This window comes from Trematosphaeria pertusa, assembly GCF_010094035.1.
Source record: "Trematosphaeria pertusa strain CBS 122368 unplaced genomic scaffold BU26scaffold_30, whole genome shotgun sequence".
Lineage (NCBI taxonomy): Eukaryota > Fungi > Ascomycota > Dothideomycetes > Pleosporales > Trematosphaeriaceae > Trematosphaeria > Trematosphaeria pertusa.
In genome coordinates, this window is record NW_022987241.1 from 183,141 (window position 1) to 203,450 (window position 20,310).

General features: G+C 50.4%; 9 protein-coding genes across 9 annotated transcripts; 4 read left to right on the forward strand and 5 right to left on the reverse strand.

Moving 5' to 3' along the window:
- Window positions 1-5: 5 nt before the first annotated feature.
- On the reverse strand, window positions 6-383 carry BU26DRAFT_526060 (uncharacterized protein). The gene is made up of 3 exons (XM_033830657.1): window positions 335-383; window positions 152-269; window positions 6-98 (listed from the first exon to the last, which is right to left on the reverse strand). Exons 1-3 carry the CDS (start codon window positions 361-363, stop codon window positions 87-89), a joined length of 159 nt encoding a protein of 52 aa, XP_033675421.1. The 5' UTR covers window positions 364-383; the 3' UTR covers window positions 6-86.
- A 163-nt stretch (window positions 384-546) lies between these two features.
- On the forward strand, window positions 547-1,005 carry BU26DRAFT_572801 (glucocorticoid receptor-like (DNA-binding domain); the record flags this gene model as incomplete). Its single annotated transcript, XM_033834271.1, has 3 exons — window positions 547-653; window positions 714-885; window positions 943-1,005. 3 exons carry the CDS (start codon window positions 547-549, stop codon window positions 1,003-1,005), a joined length of 342 nt encoding a protein of 113 aa, XP_033675422.1.
- A 231-nt stretch (window positions 1,006-1,236) lies between these two features.
- On the forward strand, window positions 1,237-3,780 carry BU26DRAFT_237446 (uncharacterized protein). Its single transcript, XM_033820958.1, has 3 exons — window positions 1,237-1,628; window positions 1,687-2,322; window positions 2,372-3,780. Exons 1-3 carry the CDS (start codon window positions 1,439-1,441, stop codon window positions 3,406-3,408), a joined length of 1,863 nt encoding a protein of 620 aa, XP_033675423.1. The 5' UTR covers window positions 1,237-1,438; the 3' UTR covers window positions 3,409-3,780.
- Window positions 3,690-4,400, reverse strand: BU26DRAFT_535936 (DNA-binding TFAR19-related protein; the record flags this gene model as incomplete). The annotated part of the gene is made up of 3 exons (XM_033831315.1): window positions 3,690-3,974; window positions 4,166-4,318; window positions 4,377-4,400. 3 exons carry the CDS (start codon window positions 4,398-4,400, stop codon window positions 3,690-3,692), a joined length of 462 nt encoding a protein of 153 aa, XP_033675424.1.
- Window positions 4,401-5,770: 1,370 nt separating this feature from the next.
- On the forward strand, window positions 5,771-7,793 carry BU26DRAFT_572804 (Sec2p-domain-containing protein; the record flags this gene model as incomplete). Its single annotated transcript, XM_033834272.1, has 2 exons — window positions 5,771-6,274; window positions 6,324-7,793. 2 exons carry the CDS (start codon window positions 5,771-5,773, stop codon window positions 7,791-7,793), a joined length of 1,974 nt encoding a protein of 657 aa, XP_033675425.1.
- Window positions 7,794-8,964: 1,171 nt separating this feature from the next.
- On the reverse strand, window positions 8,965-9,714 carry BU26DRAFT_399117 (uncharacterized protein; the record flags this gene model as incomplete). The annotated part of the gene is made up of 1 exon (XM_033822774.1): window positions 8,965-9,714. A coding segment is annotated over one exon (750 nt), but the record flags the coding sequence as incomplete, so codon positions are not given.
- A 189-nt stretch (window positions 9,715-9,903) lies between these two features.
- BU26DRAFT_470756 (uncharacterized protein) lies at window positions 9,904-11,941 on the forward strand. The gene is made up of 2 exons (XM_033825358.1): window positions 9,904-10,173; window positions 10,222-11,941. The coding sequence occupies exons 1-2, from the start codon at window positions 10,145-10,147 to the stop codon at window positions 11,630-11,632; spliced, it is 1,440 nt and encodes a 479-aa protein (XP_033675427.1). The 5' UTR covers window positions 9,904-10,144; the 3' UTR covers window positions 11,633-11,941.
- Window positions 11,942-12,031: 90 nt separating this feature from the next.
- BU26DRAFT_498053 (HET-domain-containing protein) lies at window positions 12,032-14,627 on the reverse strand. Its single transcript, XM_033826323.1, has 2 exons — window positions 12,890-14,627; window positions 12,032-12,826 (listed from the first exon to the last, which is right to left on the reverse strand). Exons 1-2 carry the CDS (start codon window positions 14,550-14,552, stop codon window positions 12,117-12,119), a joined length of 2,373 nt encoding a protein of 790 aa, XP_033675428.1. The 5' UTR covers window positions 14,553-14,627; the 3' UTR covers window positions 12,032-12,116.
- A 439-nt stretch (window positions 14,628-15,066) lies between these two features.
- On the reverse strand, window positions 15,067-16,854 carry BU26DRAFT_545025 (kinase-like protein). The gene is made up of 5 exons (XM_033831767.1): window positions 16,778-16,854; window positions 16,625-16,704; window positions 16,441-16,576; window positions 15,789-15,973; window positions 15,067-15,735 (listed from the first exon to the last, which is right to left on the reverse strand). The coding sequence occupies exons 3-5, from the start codon at window positions 16,573-16,575 to the stop codon at window positions 15,141-15,143; spliced, it is 915 nt and encodes a 304-aa protein (XP_033675429.1). The 5' UTR covers window position 16,576; window positions 16,625-16,704; window positions 16,778-16,854; the 3' UTR covers window positions 15,067-15,140.
- Window positions 16,855-20,310: the final 3,456 nt, after the last annotated feature.

Genomic DNA, 20,310 nt, shown 5'->3' on the forward strand with positions numbered 1-20,310 from the left:
CACTTGCTTGGTTGGAGAATAGTTTGTATTGCTACGGAGGACAAGTATTGCTAGCAGCCTATGGTGGCCAAAAGCACACTAGCCGCTTAGGAAGCTTGCTATTCAATAGAATTAGCGAAGTAGTAACACATAGAAGTAAGCTACTCCTTACAGTTTGCTTCGACTCATCCTTAGTCACATGGCCGCCCTTGACCCAACCGCCAGGAGCGGTTTCACCTTGAACAGACTCATGGTCGTTAGGATCGCCGGGACTGGGGTGGATCATGTTCCTGTCTTAGATCAACGACTGGAAGCTCAAAGAACAAACTTGGACCCAAACTAGACCAGTACGTACGTGATGGTGACCTGTTCCATTTTCCCCATGACGGTGTCGTCGAAGAGCTTCACTGGATGAGTTCGGTAAAAGTTCCCGGTGCCCCTAGCGCTCGGGCCTAACTCGGCTATGTGTTGATTGGTTATTAGCAACGTCCCGGTCATCTGCGCTGGCCTAGTTTCATGCGTGTCAAACTTTGGATGCTCCGCAATTGAGGTTCATCCACCGCCAACATGTCTCAATTCCGCGCGAAGAAGCTCGATATCGGATGCTTCACGAAAATCCGCAACATTCGCGACCACACGAAGCGAAAGGTCTACGCAGAACACGAGCCGGAACGGTATGCCTCCCACCGAGAAGGGATCATTCGGCATCACCGCTAACAGCAGATGTTATCTAGACAAGCCCTCCGATACATCATCCGCAATACCACTTTTCCGCAGCGAGTGCGCGCGCAGGCCCAGCTCCAACTCGCCCAGATGCATTGCTATACGAGGTTCACACAGGTCAAGAACAGATGCATAATGGGAGGCAGGGGCAGAGGTGTCTTCAGCGATTTCAGACTAGGCAGAGTAAGTCACTCTTCCGGCGCGACATTGATGGGCTTGCGCTGACTCTATTGCGTGCAGTATCAATTCCGAATGAACGCGCTCGCCGGAAACCTGCCGGGTGTGAAGAAAGCTAGCTGGTAGTCGGATTGGATGAACACTGATAGCGGTTGCGCGGGCTGTGCAAAATACGTGTGTAGTAGGAAAGATGTCTCGCATCGGGCGGCGTTTGGAGGAATCCATAGATGTACATATGCGCCTGTAGCAATACGGAAGTGCTCTTGCCGGGGCATCCACTGTGGTGCAACCGCCGCCGGACCGCCTCCAGTTGGTATACCAAAGCCTGAAGGCTTTCACTCCACAAACTGATTTTGCTGGTCTGGCCTTAATTTCTCACCGCTTTCTGCAGGTACAAACGAGCGTCCTGCAGCAAACAAAACCGCGTCCTCGAGCACCTTCCATCTACTCCATCGCTGCCTAACTACCAACCCCTCGAGAATCTTCACGCCGCACTGGCTCGTACGGATACGCGCGAGTTACGATAGCCAAAGCACCTCGAAGCTCCTCACGATCCGCGATGTTTCGCCGGCAAGAGAACACGCTCGAGGCGGATCCCAAGTATCCTGCCAACCTTAAGGAGCTGGGGTACTTCATCGACAACAGCAGTTATGGGTGCATCCGCAACATCGATGCTCCGGAGCAGTACTTCGACTTCTTCCACACCAACAATAACCGACACAATCAGGTCCGCGGCGAGGCTATGCGAAGTAAGAACTCTATGTTCTATTGGGCACTCTTGAAGTGCAGATACTGACAGCTACTTAGCCTGCCAGCGTCGGGAGGTCTTGAAACGTCTGTCCGCCTTGGGTATCAAGCACCTGTACCTCCCGGCTCTCACCTACACCAAGCCCAACGGACCGCACGTGCCCATTCTTGCACCTCCAGCCGAAGTCCTCAAGACGCGCAAGCGCGTCATCGTGATCATCAACGACGACTGCTATCAAGATCTAGGAGTCTTGGCGTATCGGCTGCTACAGCGGGAGCTAGGTCTCAACGGTGGCTCAGTTGTCAACTTCGTAAAGGAGATCATCGGTCGCGCGAATCCGGACCCCGAGTTCGCTAAGGGACTCTCAAAAGATGGCATCAACGTCCCGGATGACGAGCATACTCCGGGACTGATAGTATTGAACAATACCCAGCTGCTCTACTCACACAAGTTCAATCAGGCGCTATCCATCCGCAGCTGGAACGCTCTGCCCCGGAAGTCCGTTAGCCATGACGAGATTGCCATCCACCCGGAGGAAAACCGCGTCGAAGGCCACCGTAACCCGCAAGAGCATATCAAATCGGTCTTCGACACTGTCATCAACAACGCTAACTTTGTGGCTCCAGACGCAGAGGTGTACGTGATTGGGATCGAGAACGGCACCGAAAACTTCATGGATGTTCTCAGTGAACACTGTAAGTAGCTCGGAGGCCCACTGATTTGGTCAGGCTAACAAGATTCTAGTTGAGAAGTATGGGTCGCGCGTTACCGCCATGGCGGTCATCTCCTCCCTCATGAATGGCTCGCAGATCAGCAATCCCGCGCTCAAAGCATTCATGCACCAGCGAGCCCGGCAGTGGAAGGTTGCTCACAATGACGCCATCGACCCTGCGGAGTTGACTGAGCTGCCTGTTGACTACGTCGGGGCTCCCCCATTCATCTCGGCGCCCGAGGAACATCAGGCCATCAATTGGCTGGAGAAGCTCTCTCCCTCTTCGATGCTCCTCAACTATATCCGAGCTAGTGCAGACCGCTTGAGCTCGGCAGTCCAGTCTCGCTCCGAGCAGCAGGATAAACCTACCGATGCGCTTGAGGAACCCGCGAAGTCGTCCAAGGATACCGCAGCCGCTACCTCCTCTAACACCTTCCTCGACAGCAACCCAATATGTCCCACCTTCGCCGGCGGAGACACCTGGATCGGCGAGTGCGTGCTCGCACAGCCCAACGTCCAGCAGGCCGTCATGAACTTCTTCGAGGAAGTCGCCCAGGATCCAGCCAACTACCGTAATCCCGAGTTCAAGCTCAACAACGTACCCCAGCCCACGCCCGACAACCCTCTCACGCTATCCGCGGGGGATGCCGCTGCAGAGGCCGCAACTCGCGACGGACTCCCCGCGGAAATGGTGTCTGAGGAGCAACCAGCACTCGACAAAGCAAAAGCAGAAGTCGAGGAGATGAGGGCCGCGCTCAGCGTCACGCCTGCCGACAACCCAGCTCTCACGGCCGGTTTGCAGGGGTTGAGAAAGCGATTGGTGAAAAAGGAGGCCGATGTACTTCAGCTAGAAAAGAAAGCCCTGGTGTCTGGTAGTCTCAAAGCCGGTGCAGCCCAGCAGCAGCGGGGAAAGTGGGCGAGCCAAAGGACTGGTGAGCAGTGGGAAGCGAAGAAGACGGGTCCTGCGATTCCATTTGCAGGTGTGCAGTTGGATAGCGAGGTTGTCAAGGGGGCCGGGCTCACTGCTACCGTCGAGGAGGAGCTGGAGAAGCTCGATATTGAGGGCTAGGGGTCCCCGAGCGGCCGGCCACCCTCTGGCGGGATATCTTTGGAGTAAGGGACCGGTTATGTGGAATACCCGCTGAAAGCCTTTGTTCTGCACAATCCCATGGCGATGAAGAGAAGGATGCGCATTGCACTCGGCTCGATGTACCATGTAGCCACTATTATAGACCAAAGGTATCCAGCTCAAACAAAGGGTAATAATGGATATGCCCCCAAAACGCCCCCAAATGCACGCTTGTGATTTTCTTCTACTCCCGTAGCCCACCCCTCCACCGCTATCCCCGCTCACACATCCTTGAGCAAGTCATCCAAATCGTCGTCGTCCCAGGCGCCGCCGCCGCCCCGCCTGTTGATCACAATCTTGCTCTCCTCCTTCTCGCTCTGCTCGGCCACGGCGCCCAGCAGCTCCTTGAGCTGCTCCTCGCTCACCTTCTGGCGGATCTGGCCGGTGCGCGCCAGCATGATGAGCCGGTTCTCGATGTCGGTGGCGCGCGACTCTTTCACCAGGCGGATGCGGCCGAGGCGGTCGGCGGCGTCGGGGGTCAGGATCTGGGTTAGGATGCTGGCGCGCTGGTCGGCTGGTGCGGAGGGGGTCAGTCAGGCGGGTTCAGCGAAGCGCGTAGGAGAGGCGCAGGGATGGGGCGAGAGGGAAGAGTGGTGTGCTGTGGTGGTGCAGGTGTTGGGGTCGAGGATGGGCTCGGGGACCGACGGTGAGGCGCAGGCGTGCGTGTGTGTATCGATAACCGGAGAATAAGACGTACCTTCGCGCTGTCTGCATGGAATGTGTTAGTGTGGGTCGTGTGAGTGGGTGGGCTGGCTTGCCTTTGCGCATCCTGCTCTGAGCCTTCTCCTCCGCCTGCTCCTCCGCTACTTCCGCCTTGTTGGCGCAGCTGCTGGAGACGCGCGCGTCGAATCTGCAGTGTGTAAGCAGCGCCTCGCAGATCCTGGTCTTTTAACAGTGTGCGAGTATACCTCCTCGAGATCCGCGTCAGACATGGTATGCTGTAGAGATTTCGTGGTTTGGCGGGGTCACGATTCTAAAAGTGGGTTGACGCGAGGGTGCGCGGGTGGTGTTGAAGCGGCTTGTGCGTGCGGCGGGGCTGCCCGCTGGCTCTCAGTCCACCACCACGCGGGCCTGCAAGGCTGCTGCAGCTCGATCGCTGGGCAGGCAGGCAAGCGATCCTTTCACCACCTGCCTGCGCCTCGGATAAGCCCACCGGCGCTGCAGCCGCATCGTGCAAGCTGCCATAGGCAGATCGGACTCCATCCGATATTGGTTCCTGCTTTGCATATTAACGTCCGGGGCCGGCTCCAGGGCACCACGCACGCGTAACGGCTGCGCAGCGCATGAACCGTTGACGCTGCCCAAGGTGGTAATCCTTGAGAGGAGTGAGGCCCAGACTGCGCTTCTGACTTCGTGCGGATGACTTTCCGCCGAGTCTGAAATGGTGTGAAGGAGTAGTAATCGTGGCCGGTTCCTGCTGCCCATCCTACGTAGAGCGGCCGTAAGCAATAGGAATCCAATATCCCCCAAAAGAAACTGTCCTGCTGTGGAAGTGAGTTCACGAGCGCCAGGGATCCGATAGGGGAAAGGACGGGGCTTGGAAATGTTTCTTCATGCGCGGCTGTGAATAGAACCCGTAAACGGTATTGACGAGCCACCTTGGGGTGCACGAAACGCTAATATCGATAACGGTCGGACCGCCCAAGGAGGTAACGGGAGGCCTCTGGCTGCCGTGTGAGTATCCGGCGACCGAACGCGAGCCCTTTGGCCCGTCAGAAGCGGCGACGAACAGATATCAGAGGTGCATCTGGGGTCCAGAAGGCGTCGTGGACCGTGAGGCTTGGTTTGGCGGCTTGGGGTCAGAGCGCCTGCCAGGATTCGAGCCGCCGACGCCGCTTCCCAGCAACAATCAACTTCCCCGAGCTTCCCACAACTGCGCCGTCATCCTTCTCCTCCTCTTCCCGTCACTCCACCTCGCTCGTCCGAGTCCAGTCGTGCGGATCCGAATTGCCCCAAATGCGCTGGTGTTGACTGTCGCGCGCTCTTCCTCCCTCACTGTCGTCACTCCTTTGTCCGCCTGCCGCGGCTCCTCGTCAGGCCGTCTCCATCTCCATCCGAACGAGAACGAGCCCCATTACACACGTCAAATGGCCGAGTACGTCCCATGACGCCTGCAATTTACTCGTTGGCAGCTGTTCCGTTGCACGGCGCTCTGCCACAATAATCCGAAGTTCGCATTCTCGTAGTACAAGGCTCACGTTATTCTCGTTATAGATTCATCCACACCGCGCCGTGGGTGCACGCCGCCGGCAGTGCAGGCACCGTCACTCCCTCCCGCCTACGCTCCTTGACACCGCAACCCATGAACAAAACCGTGACCAAATCGATATCGACGCCCCAGCTGGGGAAGATCGCCCAACCGCCGCTCGTACGGACGGAAAGCGAGGTCATGAACACCATCCCCGACCCCAGATCGCCCACGCCGCAGTCAGCCCTGTCGCGGAACAACTCGACCGACTCGAACATGCATCCGGACCTTAGCCAGGAGGTTGCTACTCTGAGCACGAAACTGGTCAATGCGATCAATCACCAGACGACTTTGGACGATTCGCTGCAACAGACACGGCATGAGCTAGACACTGCGAGGGAGAGGCTGATACAGTTGGAAGCCCAGGTGGCAGCGCATCAGGAGATGGTCGCAAGGGGGCTGCTGGTCGAAAAGGAAGTGTACGACAAAATGGAGAAGCAGCTGTTGAGCGACCTGCAGGAAGAGAGGAAGCGACGGCAGGACGCGGAAAAGGCGAAAAGGAAGACCGACGGCGAGGTGGAGCAGCTGACAGCGGCGCTTTTCGAGGAAGCCAACGTGGTGAGTAATCTGGATGGTGTTTAGCGGATGCACCGCTAATGATTCAAAGATGGTGGCAGCTGCACGGAAGGAAACGGAAGCCTCCGAGAAGCGTAACGAGCAGCTGAAGCAGCAACTGAGCGACACCGAGGTCCTTCAGTTGTCTCTTCAGGAGCAATTGCAGGACCTCAAAGGCGTCATGGAGAAGATGAGTGCGCATGGGGACGACGAGAGCAACACCCTTGGCACCACCACTGCACCCTCAACTCCCGGCATCACGCCGGCCGACAAGATGAGCAAGCTGTTTGAAGCTGCTAATCTCACGCCTAACACCCCTGGATCCGACGAGATCAGCCCTGACCATCCTCTACACTTCTCGCACCTTATCCATCCCATCCTACGTGAAGATCTTACCTCTGTCAGGGAGTTCCAGGAAATGCTCCGAATTAGTGCCCGCTCTGCCCCAGCCAGTCGTGTTTCCAGTGGCAATTACGGAAGCCTGAACGTGCTCGGTCTTGGATCTCTCACCAATAACTCCACCAGCTCTCTGCCTTCCCTCGCAAAGTCACCTAATTCTGTCGGCACCAACTCTCCACGGGACTCGGTTGCTAGCGCAGGCATGCCGAACTTGAAGGACGAGAAATTCTACAAGCGCGCCCTGAGCGAGGATATCGAACCGACTCTGCGCCTCGATATCGCCCCTGGTCTCTCGTGGATGGCGCGCCGCACGGTGCTGAATAGTATTACAGCCGGATCTCTTGTAGTAGAACCTAATCCGCCACCTCCCAAGTTCCGTGGCCCGGTTTTCCCATGTTCACTTTGTGGAGAATCTCGGAAGGGCGACCGATATGCGAGGAAGTTCAGGTTCAAGACGTCGGAAACCGAAGAGACGCGACATCCTCTCTGTGACTGGTGTCTAGGTAGGCTCAGGTCGACCTGCGACTATATTAGTTTTCTGAGGATGGTCGCCGCCGGTCACTGGAGGGCAGAGACAGAGGATGAGAAGAAAGCGGCCTGGGAGGAAAGCGTGCGTCTACGAGAGCGCATGTTCTGGGCTCGCCTAGGAGGAGGTGTCGTGCCTGCGTTCATTCCGATGAGGGAGAGCCCACGCAGCCCAACATTTGCGAACGGGACGGGAAAGCTGGATGTGGCGCGAAAGAGCGAGGAGAGCCAGTTATCTGACAAACCCCTGGATTCGGCGGTCGACATGTCGGAGCAGCCGAAAGAGGCGCGCAAGAGCGAGGAAGATCCCTTCCAATCGAAAGAGGACGAGAGGGTGAAGAGGGTCTCAATTGGGAAGACGGTCATCTCGAACCACGCCGTGCCAGCAGAAAGCCTCACCGACGAGGAGGAAAAGAAAATAGAAGCGGAAGCTGAGGCGCAACTCCAAGCAGAAGTGCGAAAGTCCATGGAGTTGAGAACATCGGAGAAGTTGCCACTGCAACACCAACGATCAGCCTCCACGCCAATATCCCCCGATCCCTCACCGAGGAAGAAAGAGGAGAGGTTGAGCCTGACGATCCCGGGGTCCTTTGAGTAGTAGACTTTTGGATTTGCGTCTTCTCTTCTCCCACACATTGCGGTTTCATACATATCGCCTGATATTTTCTTGCCGACCGACCGGTTTCATGTGCTTCAGCAGCCCGGGATCCGACGACGACGGTCGATAGATGCATGCATTATACATTTCCGACACACGATGATACTACTCGGCGCTCGCACGCTCGCTTAATACCTACCCAACTATTCATGTATCGATGCGACGAGCATTTCTAAAAGACGACAGTTATTTTTCCGTCTATACTTATATTAAGGACATGGGACACGGATACGGACACGGGGCAGCATTCTTGATGGCTTACTGCATATATAAAAGGGTTTGGTTTTTGGGTTGTTTTTCTTTGCTTTTGCTTTTGTCTTGTCTGTAACAGTACGATACCAGGAGCCAGTCACTTTTCAGGGGGTTTGGGCATGCGCAGCGGGAGTGGGCTTTTTCTTGAGTTTAGTCCATGTATGATATTGATATTTGGGATGAAGTGGGTTTTGCACTACTATTGAAGAGGTGGGATCTGGTCTGGGAGATGCAGCGTGAGGCGGCTTGTTAGCTATTTTGCTGCTGCTGCTGCCGAGCTGGGCTGATAATACTACGCTTGATGATCGATTGTACATGCTCCGATGCCTCCATCTGTGTCAGATGCCTCTAGAGTGATGTGAGTAGCAGGTCCTTCGCTCAGACCGACTCTTGTTCGTCAATACGAGCCTTAGCGCTGTTTGATCGGATTGGAACACGCATATGCTTTTTGCCTGTCAAGAACGTTGCTTCTCAAGGGCCTACCTCTTAGATTCCTGGCGTGAGAATCTACTGCCTTTGGCGCAATCGCAATCGCATTTGAATTAGGATAGTCATGCCTTTCGGCCCCATGTCTTCACTTCTTCTTCCCCTTCCGCGCCGTTTCTTCCTTCTTCTGGCTCGCGAACGTGCCGCTCAGCAGGGCGTTGAATGTGTCGCTCCGTGTGCGCGGTGCTTGGCCTCGCTCGGGCAGGACGAGCTCTTCGTTCTTCCGCATGCCGCCGAGGGACTGCATTTTCTCAAAGCGCTTAGCTTCTTTTTTGGCGCGGCGGGCGGCTTTGCGCTCGTGCTTCGACTGCGGTGTGGACTGCTCTTCGGCTTCTTCGTCTGCTGCGGTGGCGGTGGTGGCGTCGGTGCTGTGTTTGCGCTTCTTGTCCTTTTTGGACTTTTTGGGGGACTTGGGGGTGGGTGCTGCGGGTGTGGAGGGAGGTTCGACGTCTATGAGGTCGGATGCTGAGACTCTGGGTTTCTTGTTTGCTAGCTGGTTCGGCGTATCCTCGTGAGCTTGCTGCTCGGGCTTGCCGTAGAACTCCTCGTTCTCGCTCTCGACGTGGTCCGCCTCGCTGTCTTCCTGCTCGTCCGGCTGCCTCAGCACCTCCTCGGCCTTCCTCTTCTTCGACATCTCCGCCTGCTTCGCCTCCTCTTGCTGCTGGTCGAACTTGACGTGCATCTGCCTGGCCTTCAGCGCCGCCTTGGCCCTCTCCTTCGCTATACGCTCCGCGCGCTCCAAGTCGTACTTGTCGTTCCCTGCGAGCCCGTGCTTGATGAAGCGCGCGGCAGCCTCTTTGTCTAGTCTCTGCTTTGGCTGCTGCGCGCCTGCACCTGCGCCTTCGACATCCTTGATCTTGCCGAAATACCCCTTCAGTCGCGCTAGTTCGCGGAATACGGCGTGTTCTTTCGCGTTGACGTCCGAGGCTTGCAGCGTAGAGAAGAGGAGCGACTCGATGGCGTAGGCGGAGAGGACGTAGAGTTTCGCTTTGTCGAGGAGCGGGAGGATGGAGGCGGTTGTGTGGAGGGGAGTGGTGAGGAGCGGAGAGAGGGCGGTTTCGAGGTCGTCGATATTAGCTTCCAGGTCTTCTACGAGGTCGGGGAAGTCGCTTTGGGGGTCCATGGCTGCAGTTCGGACTTTTGTGAGCCCCGACTTGCAGATTTTCGGGGTTTTGAATCGTTGTTATGAGTAGGGATGGTGCGGAAGAGGAAAGTTGAAAGGTGAGTTTCTTTAACAGCGCGGACCGAGACTTTCTCCGTGCCGGAGCTTGCAACTTTGGAAAGCGCGACCACGTCAACGATCACAACTTCACTTACCTCCCTCTCTCTTTGATCGACCAGAAAACTGTGTATATGCGGTCGCCTTGTGCATATATGTAATATACTCGGACCATTTCAACGTGTCTTCCTTCTCTCTTTCACATTTCCTCCCCAGGCTTCGGCCTCGGATACGGCACATACGAGCTCCATGCGGTCCAGGTAGCAATTGCGTCGGCCGGGTGGCCTATTCTCGGACGAGCGCGTCAGTGAAGGGTTGGTGGGGACCTGACGGTATGGATCCGCAGGCCAAGCAGGGGATCAGGTATGGCTTCATGGAAGCTAAGCAACCGGACAGAGCTGACTGAAGCAGCGCTGAGAAAGACGATACCCAAGCCAATATGGCTGAGAAACTGGACCCGTCGAATACGCGAACTGGAACCGATTTCTACCGCGCACAACCTGTCCTCAACAGAAGAATCCATGTCCTGGGGATGGGTAGCGTAGGAAGCTTCATTGCGCATTCCCTTCGTGGCATTCCGAATCCACCGCCCGTAACACTCATATTCAGCGGGAGGAAGAAATGGAAGGAGTGGAATGAGTCACCAAAGAGACTACAATTGATCACCGACGGAGACGTAGAAAGGCGGGAAGGTTACGACGCGGAATGGGCGAGCCCTCGCCCAAGGTATCATGGGAAAGAGATAGAGCAAGTGGCAAACACAGACGACGCATCCCCGGAGGCTCCTCAACCACAGCGCCCGCTCTCGGAAGGGGAATCCTCGGACCCGATTCACTCGCTCATAGTATGCACAAAGACGCCGACGGTTTTGCAAGCGCTGTCCGCGGTGAGGCACAGGTTGCATAAAGAGTCAGTCATCCTATTCCTACAGAATGGAATGGGGACAGTGGATGAGGTTAGCAGGGAGATATTCCCGGATCCAGAGACGAGACCGCATTATATGATCGGAGTCAATTCCCATGGCATGCATAGTATACAAGACAATCCATTCACGACGGTACATGCTGGGTTTGGAACCATCTCTCTGGGGATCCTTCCGCACGAAAGGGGTCGGGAGCCTTCTCCCTACGCTCCGACATTGATATTCAAGGCTGGTCAAGATGGGCGCACCCCTGTGACGCGGGCGAATCCAGCGAATCCGAATCCAAACGCGCCGCGCCCCGCAGCTCCAACATTCCCTTGGACGCCAAACCATCGATACCTCCTCCGGACCCTCCTCCGTATACCCGCCCTCAGTGCCGTCGGCTTCTCTCCTCCAGACCTCTTGCAGATGCAGCTTGAGAAGTTGGCTGTAAACTGCATCGTGAACCCCCTCACCGTCCTGCTGGACGCACGCAACGGCTCCATCCTCTACAACTACTCCCTCACCCGGGTAATGCGGCTTCTTCTTTCCGAAATCTCCCTCGTCATCCGCTCGCTACCGGAACTCCAGTATATCCCCAACGTGCAACAACGCTTCGACCCTGGCCGCCTAGAGACCATGGTGGTCGGCGTGGCGCATAAAACAAGAGACAACATCTCCAGCATGCTAGCGGATGTTAGGGCTGGACGGCAGACGGAGATTGAGTACATCAATGGGTGGATAGTGAAGAAGGGAGAGGAGCAGGGAGTGCGTTGTCTGATGAACTATATGTTGATGCATATGGTGAAAGGGAAGGGCGGCGTGATTCAGATGGAGATGGGCGAGGGTGTTCCTTTCGTGGAGGGGAAGCCTGGAGAGGACGAGGTCGTGATTAAGGGTGGTAGTGGCAGTGGCTCTTAGGCAGTGATGGTAGGGATCGAGCGTTAAGTGTAACTCTGAACCAGAAGTATAATACACGCTACACCTACAATGTGCAGGACAGCATACCTCTATTCTATACTTCTATCCAGAGTCTCTTCTTCTAAAGTAAAGGATTTTCTTATTTATAGAGGTCTGCAGACCCCCTACTTTGGAGGGAGAATTCTAATATAGGGGGATAGATTTCCATAGTGTAGATAGAGATCATAGACATATACGGAGACGTGGCAAAGGGAGACGACAGCCTGGGCGAGGTAGAGGATATTATGAGCAATCGACCAAGCTGGGAGCTGTGCAACCGCAGCAACGCTGAATAATGTTTGCTGCGCCGCACCTCGTCGATAAGGTCAATGCAGCCGCAACAACCTTGGAACTCATGCTATGAAAATCCTCATGTTGATGCTCTTCTACTAGACGACATACGACGACATACGACGGACTTACAAGCGAAAACACACACTTACTACTATACAAGTGTGATAGTCTCCTTTCTCTCTAAATGCCACAGAACATCCTTCCCTTCATCTCGGTAACAAAACATATGCCACATACCCACCCGTGTCCACGATATGCCTGACACATCATTGGGCCTGACAACAAGTCCGTACGCTTCGTATCCACCACTCTTAGTCAGCACCATCGTAATTACTGAAAGATCCCAGTCCGCCTCCGGAACAACATCAGGATACCAATCGCATTTCGAGCGCCGCGGAAGAAGTGGGCCGTCAGTGAAGCGGAAAACGTACGCCGGCTTTCCGGTCTCGTTTCGAGAAGTGCTCCAGGAGATTTTCAAAAGTTGACCTTGTATTATGAGGGATTTCGAGCGTCCGAGTCCATCAGCGGCGTATCGTGCTGACGGTGGTTTCGTGACCGTGGCGACCTTCTTGAAATCCTTATTGTAGTTGAATCGTTGCTGGTTATGGACTGGCGCGTTGACGCATAACCAGGACCAAGACGGGATATCCAGATCGGCAGGGTCGATTCTTTGGCCTGGGTGGAAGCACTTCCACAAGACTTCCTCGAAGAGATTGCACTCCCAGAGCCCGTGGTACAGTTGCTGTCCAGTGTTGTCTTCAACCTGCATGGCCAGTGCGGAAATAGCATTCCACCTGTCTTTGTAGTGGGTCAATTTGCTCGCAGTGTACTCGTGCACAATCTCCCACCAGAACGTTTCCCCTGATGTGGAGTCAGTCAGCAGCATTCTTCAACCTTCTCTTTGTGCGGGGAAAAACAACTTACAAAGTTCCCAACCCTCTCTATGATCTACCGCTGAACACTGCGCGAGAGCGATCTTCAACCCACTTTCATTGTCTTCCCTGATTTTCGGCGACGCTTCTGATGCCGCACCACGCAAACACTCCCAATAAACCATATCCTTCCCAAAGCTCAACGTCCTCGGCGCCAACGCACGCTCCTGCACAACCCATCCTCTTTTATGAAGCGGCGGCCTCAATTTCCCCTCAGCACTGGGCCCCTGCAACTGCTGGTTCCAAGCCCACACTTGATCGCGCGTCGAGCTATCGCCGTCGCGCAGCAGGGCAGGAACGAGGGAGAGAGGATTGCGCGTCGTGAAGCACCCGCCGTGGCTATTTTCAGCGCCTATGGCAGCGATGGTGAGAACGGCGCGCCCGTAGACGCCGCCCATGGTGGGAATTTCGCGGGTCGTGTCGAGGTCTGAGTCTTGGATTATGCAGAGGGAGTCGATCCAGAGGTATTTGAAGCCAAGTTTAGCGGTGATGATAGCGGCATCGACGAAGTTCCGTGGGAGAGAGGGAAGGGGAATAGAGGTCTCGAAGGACGCGAAGGTTGATGTTTTAAGCTTCGTTGTCTCGACGGTGCCCCAGCAGTGACTGAGGGCCAGGTATTCCACGTTTGAGAATTCGTCGGGGTTGGTAGAGGTGACGCGGAGTTTAATGGAAGTCAGAGTGCCGTTGGGTTCAGCAGAGACTTCGAGTAATCGCGTTGGCACGAAGTCCTCCACCTCTGGCCTATTTCGGCATTCGTCGTGACCCGTTCGACAATGCCTCAACCAATCCCTAGCAAGGGCAAACACCTGGTCAGTATCCGTGCGCCGATACGTCAGAGAGCCTTGGAGTTTCGCCGTCGGATAGTCGTACGCGAGATTGACGACTTTCCTTTCGTACTGCATGACCTGCATTTCAATCCTGCCGGGACTGTCGTAACTCTGCTCCCCGTATACACCGACCATATAACTATTCTTGCAATCGGATGGAGGATTTGAGTTTGCATGCGGGTCCGGAGCTGCGAGTAAAGAACAGAGGTGACATCCTGTTTCGGCGGATTTGCACAGGTCTGCGAAAGTGGCATATCTGCCATGGCCTGGGGAAAAGACGTCGGCGAAGCGATCGTCGTCGCCTTCGTTCTCTCCTTCAATGTAGAGGGAAAAGCCGCCTCTTGCACCTTCGCTAGGCTTGCTCTTGATAGCCCGCGCCTTTTTGATCAGAGTTTGGCATTGCTTGCAGAATGTGTTCTCCTCCACGTCTCCTGGGTTTCTGGCTCTAAATGAGAACACGCTACGTTCATGTTGGCCAGCGGGATCGCTTCCGAAGACGAATTGCTGAACCGGAGCTTTGCACTTGCTGCCAGCACATGCAGCAGCAACACCTTCCGAGCTTGATTCCGCCCGATCTTCTGCTAAAGCGGCCTCGCGGAGCAGTTGATCTGTAGGAGAGTTATGCGGTGAATCTTCCGGCCCATGTACCTTGATATCCATGCCTTTCCTACGTCTTTTAGGCGCCTGCACCCTTTCCTCCCGCGGTGGTGGACCTCCAAGTGCGGCTCTTGCGAAGAAATCATCAACTTCTTCTTCCGTCATGACCTTGTTGTTGTAGCGTGCGGATGCCTGCCACACCATCCCCTTCGGGAGGCCGTGGAACGACATGGTACAACGACGCTCAGAACAAATGGTGGTGAATAGTCTATAAAGGCAAAGAATATAATAGACCAGATTTTGGAGAATAGAGGCACAGAAGTCCAAGTGTGCGGAATGACTCCTTTATCTGAATACAGGTGTCGCTTACCCCGGTCTCAATCCTGCAGCCACGGCGCTTAACAGCCTGGGGGCGAACAGCCCCTAGTCGAAATAGGATAGCATAGACAGCTTTGAACTTGTCTCTGTGTCTTTTGACAGAAAGGAGGATGCTTGCCTCGTCTGGCTCCGACTCTAGCAGCATCTGGTGCTGCAAACTCCTCTACCGACGTTGAACCATCGCTCACCACAGAAGAAGAGCAAGGAATAATAGGCATCAGACCTTCGGGACTAAACAGTGGATAATCGATTATCGGGCAGAGAGCAAGGCGGGCGTAATCTATAGCCCCGGGATAAGTGATCTAAAGCCTCTAGCCAAACATTCGTGGAATTGGGAGAGGAGGCTATGGTTTAACGTAGAGGAATTGTAATTCGGAGGCCTGTTCAGATAGCAATTCTCTTGCTGCAGGCTCTGTAGTGCTCCAGCGCTCTAAATACTCTCTACTTGAGTAGTTGAGACTTCAGAACCACGACTACATCGTCCGCCGTTTTAAATCCAAAGTCCTTGTGGTGCCAGCATCTCCAAATAACGTTCCCGCCCGTTAACCCCGCCACATCCGGAAACTCTCCTGCCTTAAAACGCTCGTTCACATGTTCTTCATAAGCACGCCAGTTAGCGAACGGCTCCCCCTTAAGGCCTGTTCCGAAGGGAAGGTGCCCCGTAAGAATGACGAACAGCAGGGTCCCCAGGCTAAAGATGTCGGTCGCTGGTGTTGAGACGAAACCTAGTCGTGGGTCAAAGAACGGGTCGTCCGGAAAGTGTCCGCCATTCAATCCCAGCGCGTCGCACGTCGATCCACCAAAGTCGCAGAGCCAGAGGCCTAGCTTGGCGTTCACAAGGACGTTATCGAGCCTCATGTCGGAATGTATCACGCCTTTCGAGTGTATAAATGCGAAGCCTTCGGCCAGCTCTATGCACCATTTGTAGCGAAGGCGCTCCCCGATTATTGAATTATGCTTCTCCAAATACGCCTGCAGAGTCCCATTGCTGGCTTCGCTAAGCTTGATGGAGGAGCTGCCATACGCTCCCAGGTATCTGTCGATGCGATTAGCTTCGGCAACAGGGTGATCCCGGGGTGAAGCACAAACGGAACGATTCTGGGATGATGACCCAGTCTCTCTAAAATTTGTCGCTCCATATCAATCGCTTCGGCGTTTTTCGCCTCCAGGGCTCGGCGATTGGCATTCGCTTCCCAAATCTTCATGGGCGACTTTACTACCACACCATCGCCCGCACCGAAAAAGTGTGAAGTGCTGCCAATGTACGGTAGACGCTGCATCATGCGATATACGAACGCTCGATGTGTGAGGGTGGGGTGGTATGTGGAAGTCCATAAAGATGCGGCTGTCTAAAGATGAACTGGGCGCAGTCTGGCTTTGTTTCGCTTATTAGCTCCGCACAGCCTATCACCGACGAAGTTCACGCAGTGCTCCGCAAGTACATGGGAGGGCACACAGATGTCACGATAACATATGCATATAGTTAAGCACGAGCATCAATTTCTGCCAAAGGAGCGTGATTACTAGTTAATAGTTGACCCCACAAGAAGGGTGCCACCATCGCACTTCGCCCCACCGACCATGATACATCCTTCTTGGCAGCTCAATTGCCTTTCCAGTCACCGAAATCAAAGCTCTCCTATGTTTACGAGGGTCAGATGCCTTTCGAAATGAGACGTGCTTACAGCCTATGTATGGCCTAAGGGTTCCTGCAGCCAAATTCTCCGCATTTCTCCCCCACCCTTTTGGAGCCCAAGGTAATAACTTTGACTTCGTGGCCTTCCTTGGTCATTTCGCCGCAGGGCTCAAAATTGACAGTTTCTTCTTTCTCGTCGCCGCATGAGAACTTTTTCAGCGAAACGGTCTTCGTACACATCCTAGGCGGATAAGCGGGCTGATTGGATAGAAAGCGACACGAGACCTACTTGGCTTGGCGCTGTCCCCAGAAAGCGCGCCAGGAGAGGATGAAGAAATGGCCCTCAATAGGAGACAGCGAACCTTTATACTTAACCGTCAACTCTTTCTCCACGCCCGTGTTCGCGTTCTGCACGAGCAGGCACAACACGAACCACACTTACAGGGAACCTGAGTGCTGACACCTGAAATAGGTTAGTCAATACCTCAATGGGTGGGAGAAGCCTGGAGGCCAGGAGCTACGTCGCTCGATCTGCTTCAGAAGTCTTGGCGTAGGCAGCAACATTCTTTCGCCAATACGCCGCAGAAGTCCCGGCTTGGTTATGTAATGAGCATGAATCGACTGCTCGTCCAAGATCTGTGCGCGCTTAAGATGCTTTCGGACGCAAAATCCTCCAGATATCGGGGAGGCACCTACGAAAAAGCGACGCCGTTCATGAAGAAAAGTGATATCCATTGATGCATTCAGCTAATAGGCGTTGTTAAACCTTAGCTGTTTATCTCTAACCTTAAACAATTCTTCTCTATTGCTAGATAACGTACTTTATCATCGAGCCGACCATATCATCGAGCCGACCACGATTTCTTGGCAACGAAAATCAACGAAAATCAACCCGTTTTTCTTAAATAACTAAGCGAAACCTTAATATTTTTCTATAAAAATTTATATATATATTCTCTATAGTATATTATACCTTATAGTAAAGTTGCACTAAGATATATTACGTAATTTAAAAGCTATACGTATTTAACTAACTTTTAAGAAAAAATCTAGTTTACTTCTAGTAAGTACTATTATATCTCTATAATAATATATAAAACTTATAGTATATAGTATTTATAACGTAATAAAGGTTTCTAGAAAATTTCTATAGAGCTAGCTCTTCTAGGTATAGCGTAATAAGAAATAGAAGTTAGAAAAATTCTTTTTAGAGTTTTCTTCTCTAACTATATATAGATATTAATAATCTAGCTATATAAAGCTATATAATATAAGCTTATATATATTATAAGGTTTCTAGATATTTATAAGTAATAATTTTAAGATAGTTTTAGTATAGTTCTATCTTTTTCTACTATACTATAAAAAGGCTTTACTTTTAAATAATTACTTAAAGCTACTATATTATTAGTTAATAAGCTCTATATAGTTTAGGTATACTATAATTTATAAAATTACAAGTTTATATAGCTAGATTAACTAATATATATATAGTTAGAAGAGAAAACTCTAAAGAAGAAATTTTTCTAACTTCTATCTCTTATTATACTATACCTAGAAGAGCTAGCTCTATAAAAGTTTTCTAGAAACCTTTATTATGTTATAAATACTATATACTATAAGTTTTATATATTATTATAGAGATATAATAGTACTTACTAGAAGTAAACTAGAATTTTTCTTAAAAGTTAGTTAAATACGTATAGCTTTTTAATTACGTTATCTATCTTAGTACAACTTTACTATAAGGTGTAATATACTATAGAGAATATATATATAAATTTTTATAGAAAAATATTAAGGTTTCGCTTAGTTATTTAAGAAAAACGGGTTAATTTTCGTTAATTTTTGTTGCTAAGAGAAGGTAACTAGCTCGCTTGTGTAACTAGCTCGCTTATAAAGTACGTTATACTATAAGTTTTATAGATTATTATAGAGATATAATAGTACTTACTAGAAGAAAACTAGATTTTTCTAAAAAATTAGTTAAATACGTATAGCTTTTTAATTACGTAATCTATCTTAGTATAACTTTAATAAAAGGTGTAATATACTATAAAGAATATATATATAAAATTTTATAGAAAAGTATTAAGGTGTTGCTTAGTTATTTAAGAAAAACCTATTAATTTTTATTAATTTTTCTTTCTAAGAAATCGTAGAGCTTTTATTTATATAGAGCTTTTATTTATAAAGTACGTTAGTAGTAATTTATTAAATAAAGTAATAACTATAAGAAGCTATAAGAAGTAAGCTCTCTAGTATTATATATATACGTCTATTAGTATAATTCTATAGATCTTTCTAGAATCTATAGAATTATAATTCTATTTCTATAACTAGAATTCTAATTCTATTACGTAACTTATTCTACTTTATAGTCTTGTTTCTAGTTCTTCTTATAATAGTCTAGTTTAGAGATTTACCTTAGGTTATATAACCTTAAGTTACGTAATCTTATTACGTAACCTAGCCTAGCGTCTTAGCGCCTCTGTATATAGAGCCTCTTAAAGCCTTTTCTCTACTTCTTACCTTTAGATAGCTAAATTTAACCTAACCTACTCTACTAGCACCTCTTATTCTTATAGCTTGTAGAGACAGTACTACCTATAGCTAACTTACCTAGCTAGGTATTCTAGAGGCGCTTATAGTAGTAGAGACTACAGACCTAGCCCTTATATTATCTAAAGATTATTACCTCTTTAGCTAGAGACGGTAGTATAATATCTAGCTAAACTAAGTAGCCTTATTAAAAAGCGTTTACTAATAGCTATATTAAGAATTAGAGCTATAAGAGTCTAGTTACTTACTCTAAGAATCTATTAACGTTACTAATTAATTACTTACTCTTAGCGCTATATAAGACTACTAGTAGATCTAGTTAGTAGTAGAAAGATACTAGTACTAAGCTAAAGAGAGCTATTAAGAGCTCTATATATAGGAGAACTTCTATAGAACTTCTACGTGTAAAAACCTCTCTCTCTCTTTACAAAATTACAAAAAATTAACAATTCTCTACTCTGCTAGCAGAGCTAACAATCTCTCTACCCTGCTAGTAGAACTAACAACCTGCTGCTCTACTAGCAGCTAAATACCTCTCTCTGTTACTTCTTTCTTAATTAAAAAGCTAAACAAATCTAAATACTATAGAAGAACCTTTGTAAAGCTAATCTAGAGACAGGACCTTAGCTCTATAATACCTCTTTACTCTAACAGTTCTTAAATCTAGAGTAGCGAACCTGCTAGTAGAATATACTAATTAATATTTCTATTATAAAAACTCTATTTAGTAATATAACATAATAACTAATAAGAATTAAGATAATAATTTTAACTAGAAGCTTATAAGGCTCTACTAGAGCTTAGTAATACTAGAGCTATTATTAGCCTTAGGTTTATATACACTTTCTACCTCTACTAAAGAGCTTTAAGAGCTCTTTCTAGAAACGCTAGCTAAAATTATTAATAAAATAGTTAGCTAATTATATATATAATAGGTATATAAATAATAAATCTATATATATTACTAGATTACTACTAACGCTCTTACTAAGAGAGATAATATATACGTAAGATATTAGATATAGGCTACTACTCTAGCTAAAAAAGACGCTAAAATCTAGTAACTATAAGCGCGATTAACCTACTCTAGAGACTAGATACTATCTACTACGCTAGTTTAACGCGCGACGCGTTTTTCTATAACACTAATTATACGCGATTTAAGCGCGTTGCTACTAGAGAATTTAATCTTAGATTCTTGCCTCTCTATATACTAGCTAGCTATACCTCTAGCGTTGTAAGCGCGTAAGAGCTAACTAACGCGCTCTACTAAGTTCTTAGATCTACTTCTATTATTAGATAGTAAAAGTATTACTTTTAAGTAGTAGAGAGATAGCTTATATAATAAACTTTAAGTAAACTAGAATTAGTATACTAGAGATACGCTAGAGAATACTAAGAAAACTATTATTA